Raw genomic sequence first — 9,527 nt, 5'->3', positions numbered from 1 at the left:
AAGACAGTTTGACATCCAGAAGCATCTGCTGCGGTACTCAAGATGGGCTACAGCTGTCAATGTCATTGCTCGTATCCAGCGGCTGGCGAAGAGGATCAGGACCGCTGAGCCTTTAAACGTGGAAGAGAGAAAACAAGCTGCACAGACTCTCGTCAAGCTTGCACAACAAGATGCCTTTCAAGAGGAGTTAAACACACTCAGCCAGAAACTAGGAAGACTGCCTTGCAACCACCCACTCTTTCAGCTTGACCCATTCCTCCAAGATGGCATAATGAGAGTAGGAGGAAGATTAAGGAAGGCATCTGTGCCTCTCGAGTTAAGACACCCTGTGATCCTTCCTAAAGATGGTGTTGTTACAAACCTCATCATCGCACACCATCATACCAAGATACAACACCAAGGCAGAGGACAAACCCTCAATGCACTCAGAGTCAATGGTTACTGGATCGCTGGTGGAAGTAAGGCTGTAGCCCAATACATCAGGCAGTGCGTACAGTGCAGGAAAGCCCGTGCACCACCAGAGGAGCAACGAATGGCAGATCTACCTAGTGACTGTGTTGATCCCACACCACCATTCACTTATTGTGGTATGGACTGCTTTGGTCCTTTTCACACCAAACAGGGTCGCAAAGAACCAAAACAGTACGGCCTCCTCTTCACGTTTTTGCTCAAGGGCAGTGCATATAGAGATGCTGGAGGATTTGACGACTGACGCGTTCATCAATGCTTTGCGCTGCTTCATTGCCCTTCGTGGAGCTGTTAGGCACATTAGGTCTGATCAGGGAACTAATTTTATAGGGGCAAGAAACGAGATGGCAAAGGCTCTGAAAGAACTTGATAAGGAAAGAGTGACTGCATACCTAGCAGAAAAACAGTGTGACTTCCAGATGAATACGCCCCACTCTAGTCATGCTGGAGGTGCATGGGAGCGCCAAATCCGGACAGTGAGAAGCGTACTGAGCACGGTCCTTGCCTGCAGTGTGGGAAGGTTGGATGATGCCTCATTAAGGACATTCCTTTATGAAGCTATGTGCATCGTGAATAACTGCCCACTCACTGTTGATAACAACAACGACCCCAAAAGCTTGGAGCCACTCACACCGAACCACTTGATCACCATGAGATCCTCAATCCCACTTCCACCTCCAGGTAAATTTGTCAAGGAGGACCTGTATGCTAAGAAATGGTGGAGAAGGGTCCAATACCTGACTGAGCAATTTTGGCACAGATGGAGAAAGGAATACCTGGCCAATATTGCTCTGAGACAGCGATGGCATACACCAAGACGTAATGTGGAGGTGGGTGACATTGTGATTCTCAAAGAAGAAGATGTTCCTCGCGATGAATGGAAACTCGCTAGGGTTGTGGAAGCACGTGAGGATGATGATGGACTTGTACGGAAGGTGACAATCCAGACTGGTTATCAGAAATTAGGAAAGAGAGGCGAACGCCTTGTCCAACCATCCGTCATTCAAAGACCCATTCAGAAATTAGTGGTCCTGGTAAAAAAAAACTACTAAAAAATGAGAAAAAAAATGTCATTCATTTATTAGATTTCCCTTCTAAAATACAAGTTGTCATTATGCTGTACTTCATGCACATGTTGTGGAGATGTAAATTCTGTTCATATTGTTGAGTTCATTTGTTGAGAAAAGAATATTGTTTATGTCAATGCAAGAGTGATTTAACATAACAACATGGTGCTTGGGAATTACCATTGATTTAATGAACAATACAAGTGTATTTACATTCACAGTTGTAATAATCAAAGGTAATTGGTAGGAGTGTAACTTACGTTGAAATGTTTGTGTTGGTTGCCATGACAACACCAGCAGCACATCTGAGATCGTTATGTTGTCTCTGTTTGTTTTCTTTATTTGGTACTCATATTTGTGTACCTGTGCAGTGGAGTGATACATCTTTCTTATAAGAAATGTTTCTGTTGAGATTGTTGTGAGGTAGTCGCTTCCTGTGAGTCGCGGGAGAGACGACACAGAGCGGTAACACGACGGACTTTTTGCAATATACATCTTTTCTACTGCTGGGTTTACAAGGTGTACATGGTAAAAAACGTTATACTGTTCTTTGTTTAACACTTGTGCACTTTATGAAAGGAAATAAGTGGCTGAGATGAATATCATATGTGCTATTGATATTATTTTACTTGTTTCTAGTTTTCATGGTGCTCCATTATTGTGAGAGAGAAATAAAAGAATTGTGGACATCAGTACGAAGCGTGGATTCTTTCGACCAGAGTAGCTATAGTCTGAATGGCTTAAATAAATATACTGTAATGAGTGTGTTTAAAGTGTAAAATACAGAGGTGTGGACGCGAGTCACATGACGTGGACTCGAGTCAGACTTGAGTCATTATTTGAACGACTTCTGACTTGACTTGATAAAATCTATAAAGACGTACGATGACTCGGACTTGAAAGCCAATGACTTGCGACTTGAATGGTCTTGCATCTGTTGACTTGATGATGACTTGAGCGTATTTTATATTTTAACACAAAAGTGGCGCAGACATGGACAAAAATCCTGATTCATTCTTGGTTCTGGGTGATGTTGTTCTGCTGAATGCAGCAGCACTTTCTGCTGTTTGAGTGAATAAATGAAGCTTTAAGAAGCTTTATTTCTGGAATTTATTCATCATTGTCATTAAATTGAAGTTGGACAGATGATTTAGTTATGACTTGAAAATTCAAAGTTAAGGACTTGACTTGCAATTCCACATCATTGGCTTTGGACTCGACTTGGACTTGGTCTTTACTCTATACTTGACTGGAAAGACTTGTGACTTGCAAAGCAGTGACTTGGTCACACCTCTGGTAAAATATGTAATTTAATCTAAATTCACTGAAGTAAGATGGTTTGACATTAAATGTTTGTAACGTTTCTGCAGCATGATGGTGGACACCTCATTGTCTCACAATGGCCAGGTCAAATTCTGACTGAGGAAGAAGAATTGTATTTAGAATAAAATAGAATAGAATACTTTATTTGTCAATTCTTCGAATGTGCTTGCCATACAAGGAATTGAAATTACGTTTCACACTGTCCCATGCGTAGACATTTACATAAAGTGCAGATGCACAACAATAACAAAACAAAAAACATCCCTAACAATAAGATAATATTAAACAGGTAAATATCGCTAATAATATACAAAACATATAGCAGCAGGTGTGTGCAATTTCTATGCAGAGGTAGTTGTTTACAATCAGAAATGTTTACCCCATTATTGGTTCAACCACTATTTCCTTTTTGTATAATGTGTATGTGTGTGGTGTGTGGTGTGTGTGTGTGTGTGTGTGTGTGTGTGTGTGTGTGTGTGTGTGTGTGTGTGTGTGTGTGTGTGTGTGTGTGTGTGTGTGTGTGTGTGTGTGTGTGTGTGTGTGTGTGTGTGTGTGTGTGTGTGTGTGTGTATTTATATAGCACTTTCCACAGAAACAATCACAAAGTGATCCACAAAAGCACAGGTGTGATTGTTTTATACATACATTTGCAGGGTTTGGGTTTATGAGGGGATTCTCAGGTGTTTGTGTCAAAGCTCTGATGGAAAGACAGGGAAATATTTTGTTCCATTTGTTCCATTAGGTTGACCAATCAAATGGCCTATTTGTTCCATGTCTTGAGACTGACATTTTTGCCGACGAATCAGAGAGCTGGATTGTCACAGCCTGTCCGAGCGGTCCGCCATTGCTCTGCTCCGAGATCTGAGAGGTGAGAAGTACTATCTTTTATTCTTTTTATTTGTAATAAAAAAAACTTACAAAAATTAAAAGCATTACAGCTCGTTTAGGAGGATTAAGACGTTACAGGACTTTGTTTTTACCGTAATGTCGTGAAATGTCAACATTGTTTTAGCTAGCGTGCTGCTGCATTACGCTACTGTTAACCAATGCTTGTATTTACGGAATTTTTTAAATGAACACCATCCTGATTGCATTAATAACCACGTGTAAGTGTTTATTCAACCATGTTGTTCATCATCACGATCGTGCATGTTTGTGCTCTGATTAGTTTTATCTTCACTTATAGAAAATCCAGCCAACAACTGGGTTTGCTAGTTAGCTTTTGGCTACCTAGAAAATGTGAGTGTTTGTTTCTTATGCTGTTTATTTCACATAAGTACGGAGCCCCTCTCAATGTTCTATTCCAATCCTTCCTATCTTATCTATTAAAGGTCTTCTGTTAACTGACAGAAAATGCAACAATCTTACAATAAGATCAGCCTTAAATGAATCTCTTTTTCCTGGAAAAACAAACAAAAATAACATAATTTACAAATTTGATAAAATATCTGTTGAGAAAATAAGAACTATCTACCTAAAATTACCTATACCACCGAAAGCTAAAGAAACCCACTTTAAAATAATGAATGCAATCTATCCTTCAAAAGAGTTGTTAAGAGCTCGTTTTAATATTGATAGCAACAACTGCTCTTTTTGCGAAAATCACATAGAAACTATAGATCATATATTTTATGAATGTCAGAAAACACAATTGTTCTGGAAAAAGCTAGAGATGTGGATCAGAACTAAAATACCACTCCCAGTTCACATCACTAAAGATATGATAATATTTGGGATTATATTCAATAATAAAGATAAAGAACTCTGCTATAATATCATCCTCTGTTTAGCCAAATTTTTTATCCATAAACAACGAATTTTGCAATCATCCCCTGTCTTCAATGTTTTTTTAATAGAATTTCAATTATATTTAAAATCCCGGAAACAACTCAACAAATATAGTGAAAATCTATATAACATGTTAGCTGAACTTCCAAAGTGATTTCCTAATTCTATATGATATATGCTGTACCCTCATTGAAAGCTGTACTTGTTCTTCATGTTCTTTTGTCTCTTGTTGTTCTCTTTTACTGGATACTTACAAATGTTATATTAACTGCTCCTTTTGAATTTAAGTTTTGAACTTAACATTGTCAAGGTGCCATGTTTGTTTGAAAATTTACTAAAAAAAAAACAAAAGAAGTACGGAGCCCCTCTGATGACATGGTCCAAAAAATAAATAAATTGTGGCCATGAAATAGCTATAACGTGCCCACGAAATACTTATTTGTGGCCACGAAATAGCAGGATGAGGTAATCTGCTCCTGATTTTAATAAATAACACCTGACCCCGCCAGTCACCAGTAGGGGCGCTGTGGGTATAAATAGCAGACTCGGGCAGTGTTTCCTTCCTTGTTTACGGAAGTAGCTGCACTACCCAAACAGAAGCTGTATTTTGGAACCGTGGCAGCGTAAGCTGGATGCGTGTGGATCGCGGTGAGTATTCTGATCAGCTGTTAAAAAGCAGATTGGTGATAACTGATATAGGCTATATACAGACAGAGGCGACATTTGGAAGCCTGACGAAAGCTGTAACGCTACCGCGTGCTGTTGGAAAAGAAGCGTGCTTGCCTTCTAGGTGGTATGTCGGCTGTCGGCGTGGTATGTATGTATGTGCCCGCCCCCCCCCCACCCCCGCCCGCACACTCAGTAGGAATATTCTTTTCTTGGGTTAATAAGGTTTATTACCACTTTTCTTTTTAGGGCCCGAGGTGTTGTGGTGCTATGACAAAGTGTTTTTGAGTCACTGCTGTGATTCCCCCCCCCCCCCCCCCCCATGTGTGCCTAAAAGGTACCAATTTTATTTTCCTTGGGTGAAATTCCCAAGGTGGCATTGTTTTAACCTTTTTACTTAACATTCTGTTTAGTACCAGTAAACCCCATACCACCTCCGCCTCGCCACATTAAGATATTAGCTTCTATTTTGGGATGACGTATTAAAGTCGGGTCCGCTCCAGCCAGTGACTCCGAACCTGACCACATCTCCTGTTACTGCAGCATTTGTTATTCCAGTCCGCGTGGCAGCGGATCACAGATTCAGCCACACCATAAAACAGCAACAAGTCGGTCTGAGGCAAAAGTGGACCTCATGGCTTTTCCATCTTTCCCCCTATAGACATTTGATTACGCACAAGTAGGTGATCAGTTCAGGTTTACGCAGAGCAGAAGGAAGGAGAGCGCTCTGGCCGCACAGGTTAAACGTTCCTACTTTAAGAAAACTATTAAATTGCATTGTTTATGTGCTACCTGGGCACTCTAAATATTTATTTAAAATGAAATCAAAGGAAACTGTAATGGTATTGAATGTTCATTAATTACTATTTAAAAAATGAAAGTGATGGGGAAAAAGGTCGATCTATGACAGCTGCAGGCGCGTTCCAGTGGAACCACGGCTCACTGGTGCACAAGTGAGCACATCTGGGCTGGGCAGCTATTTCGTGGCCACGAATAAGTATTTTGTGGGCACAATTTATTTATGTTTAGGACCATGTCATCAGAGGGGCTCCGTACATAAGACAGGACAGCACGTCATGTAAACTAAGCATTAATGAAAAATAAGATAATCTGTTACTGATCAGCAGTTGCTCAGGTTTTGTATGAACTGTAAACCTGGTTTTCCTGCAGCTTCTCATCCAGTCTTTTGCTCCTTTATTTAGATGGAACATCCAACATTTACAAAGGCCAAGAATGGGACCCTGATCCTCAAGGCCTCAGATGAGGCAAAGGCCGTGGGACCCCAGAGGCAGGGGTACAGGGCCAAGCAGCCAGAGGAGGTGGAGGCGGAGGCAAGGGCCCACGTCGCCAGCGAGGGTGGCGATGTCAACAACGCCACCCTCGTGCTGAGCCAGTGGAAGGTCCAGTTTGGGACGTACCAGGGCAAGACTTTCCACTGGCTCCTGCAGAACGACGTGGGCTACGCCGTGATGGTGGTGGTGGCTTCTCACCAGAAGGAGCAAGAGAGAACTGGCTCTCAGTCCCCTCTGATGGCCAACAAGGTGGGATCTCTCAGCTCCCCTCCTCTGTGCATAACAGAGTTTGATCATTCTAACCTTTACTTTGTGAACACACAGGACGCCTTCACCCGTTACTCCTTGGCATGCCTGGAATTTGCTGAGGCAGTCCGGTTCCGGCAGGCGTTTGAGGAGGCGCGGGTGAAGTCCCTCCAGCCTGGTCAGGAGGGACTGGCCCTTGTTGGCTTTGGGGACTTTAAGTTTGAGAGCCTGCAGAGCCAAAACGATCCGGTGGTTACTTTTATTAATAATGATGATGATGGTATTATTTATAATAATGGTAATAATCCACTTAGTTTGTAATAATCCACTTAGTTTGTAAGTTCCTTTCTAGACAGTCATGGTCTCCCACCAATAGAGTCAAAACACAACAACAACTTACAAGTTAGTCTAAATGAACTTCTGTGTCTCACCTGTACAGGTTTGTCAACTACCTAAGGAGGACGACGCCAGCTCCAGGCTCGCAGATGGAGAACGCTGTCTGCTACGTGAAGAAGAGGGACAGACAGAGGGAGGGCGCTACTGCTGCTGCTGGTGCTGCCACCACCTCCACCCCAGTGGCTGCATCCTCCTCCAGCTGCAGCAGAGTGTCTGTCTCTCCTTCCTACCAGGGGCCGAAGGCTGCATCTCAGTATGTTTTCTGTCTATTTAATCTCTGATGGTTTACAACACTTTAAAATAACATTCTGTTAAACAAACACTTTGTCACCTTTCAGATTTGCAGCCTTTGTGTCTGGGTGGCGTTCTGTGTCTGCAGTGGAAATGCAGGCAAAACTGAAAAAGATGGTGGCCCCTAAGTCTGTTTAATGATCTCTTTTGTATTCTTGTACTCAAGGTCAGCACATTGAGTGTTTCACACTCACACTTTCTGGAGCAGAAGCCTGATGTTTGATGGTTTGATTTCCAGCCTCCTTCAGACCAGCTCGTCCACCCACTTCATCTGGGGAGCCCAGTGATGAAGAGCTGGTCCAGGCGGTAGCTGACCAAGGGCAACGTAAGTGACAGAAATGTGCTCATTTCATATTTTGTTGGTAACAGTCAGATGTGAACAGATGTTGACTCGTTTCTCATTTTTCTCTACTTCATAAAAACTTGTGTAACGACAGATGAACTGGGAGTGTCAGTAAGTTTGGGTTCAGTTACACTTTAATTGGTTGTTGGTAACTCACAAGTAGCAACCCGCTGCCTCTAACTAGTCTCCATCACTGATGTCATGGTCTGTAGATGTCACCTTGCTCTGTCTTGCCTAATAAACACACCTGGTGCTCATTAATCGTCAGATCCTCGTCTCTCTAGCTGCTTCCTGCTTTGGCTTGTGGTGTCTGTGCAGCTCACAGTTCAACTGAATTGTTACTAGTCACTAACTCGTGGCCCTTGTGCTTCAGCCTCTGGAGTACAGGCACCTCTCCTGCTCCCTCCTCCTCCTCCTTCCCCGCCGCCTCCTGTGGCTACAAACAAACAATCTGCGGGACGGGAGGAACCGACAGATGAGGAACTCCTGGAGGCCACGCAGGAATCTCCAGCGCTCCCTGCTGCAGTCCTCCCTCCCCCACCTCCTGCTGCCAGCTCTAAGGTGAGGCATCAGACATTAATTCAATTCAAAGAAACTTCATTAATCCCAGAGGGAAATTGGTTTCAGTACACAATTCTGAGAGCAGACATATGGGCATAGACACATGACAAGAGTTGGTGACTGCAACCCGAGTCGCCTTTCTCACTCTGCTGCTTTGTTTTCCCTTTCTCTAGTTGCTGCCGGAGTCCTGGCAGGCAGCTCTGAGTGGATCGGCCGGGTGCTGTTCACCAGGGACCGTGCTGGGAGGCCGCGGCTCATCACGGAGCTCAGTCCCTGGTGGTACCCTCCCCAGCCCCGGGCGGTCTACAGTCAGCCTCCCGCCTCTCCCGACCCCTTCTTTGCATGTCGGCTCTTCCTGTGGATGCCTCACAGGATGTGGCACCTGCAGCTGACATGCCCCCAGCCTTTGTGCAGCGGCATCCTGATAAAGGCTGGGCTCTACAGGACCATCCGGAGGGTCCCGGACATCAACGACTGGTATATCATGGCCACTGAGTACCTGGAGTGCCGTCGATGTAAGAAGAAGGTCGGAGGGTGGTCGTAGGGCATCGTAAGGCAGCTGCCCCCCACCTACAGCTGCCAGTTTCTAGCTGTACTCACGTACAAGTATGAGAGAAGTGAAACTGTGTGCTCGTGTGGGTGTGAGTATAATGTGGTAATGTTTGTTTTGTTCACGCAGGCTGTCCTGTGACCAGAGGGTGGTTGCTATGCTGAGATCTCGCACTCTGGGCAACAGTGCCACTCAGCTGTGCAACACCCTGCGGGAGCAGCATTCCGACACCTGGATGCGGAGAGCGATTCAGTACCTCGGCGTCTGCGAGCAGTTCCTGGCCTTGGGTACCACGAGGGGGCAGATCGCACCACCTCCCCAGATGCCCCCTGTGCCCTCACCCGTCTGGCTGCTGACCGTTTACGGTTACGACGTGCTGACGCGGCTGGACGAGTTCAAGGCCAGGATCACGTCCACCTTCGGATCTATCCTAAAGATGGATTCCACAAAGAAGGTCGGTCACCGCGTTGTGTTTACTTGCTGCTCGTGAACAACAGTTCTGCTGGTCTACGCAGGAAGTTCTCTGTGTGCAGGTG

General features: G+C 44.3%; 1 protein-coding gene across 5 annotated transcripts; it reads left to right on the top strand.

The window, feature by feature from the left end:
* Window positions 1–5,189: 5,189 nt before the first annotated feature.
* On the top strand, window positions 5,190–9,042 carry LOC107372643 (uncharacterized). 5 transcript variants are annotated; one of them, XM_070546913.1, is made up of 9 exons: window positions 5,190–5,294; window positions 6,515–6,853; window positions 6,929–7,099; window positions 7,290–7,499; window positions 7,585–7,703; window positions 7,776–7,862; window positions 7,975–7,991; window positions 8,254–8,441; window positions 8,615–9,042. In XM_070546913.1, exons 2-5 carry the CDS (start codon window positions 6,515–6,517, stop codon window positions 7,663–7,665), a joined length of 801 nt encoding a protein of 266 aa, XP_070403014.1. In that variant the 5' UTR covers window positions 5,190–5,294; the 3' UTR covers window positions 7,666–7,703; window positions 7,776–7,862; window positions 7,975–7,991; window positions 8,254–8,441; window positions 8,615–9,042. The 5 variants fall into 5 exon arrangements, with proteins under 5 accessions (XP_070403014.1, XP_070403016.1, XP_070403013.1 ...); XM_070546915.1 differs by lacking the exon at window positions 7,585–7,703 and having other exon boundaries at window positions 7,704–7,862; XM_070546912.1 differs by having other exon boundaries at window positions 7,585–7,862.
* Window positions 9,043–9,527: the final 485 nt, after the last annotated feature.

Source organism: Nothobranchius furzeri, chromosome 18 (assembly GCF_043380555.1).
Source record: "Nothobranchius furzeri strain GRZ-AD chromosome 18, NfurGRZ-RIMD1, whole genome shotgun sequence".
Lineage (NCBI taxonomy): Eukaryota > Metazoa > Chordata > Actinopteri > Cyprinodontiformes > Nothobranchiidae > Nothobranchius > Nothobranchius furzeri.
This window is presented reverse-complemented; position numbering and strand designations above follow the sequence as displayed.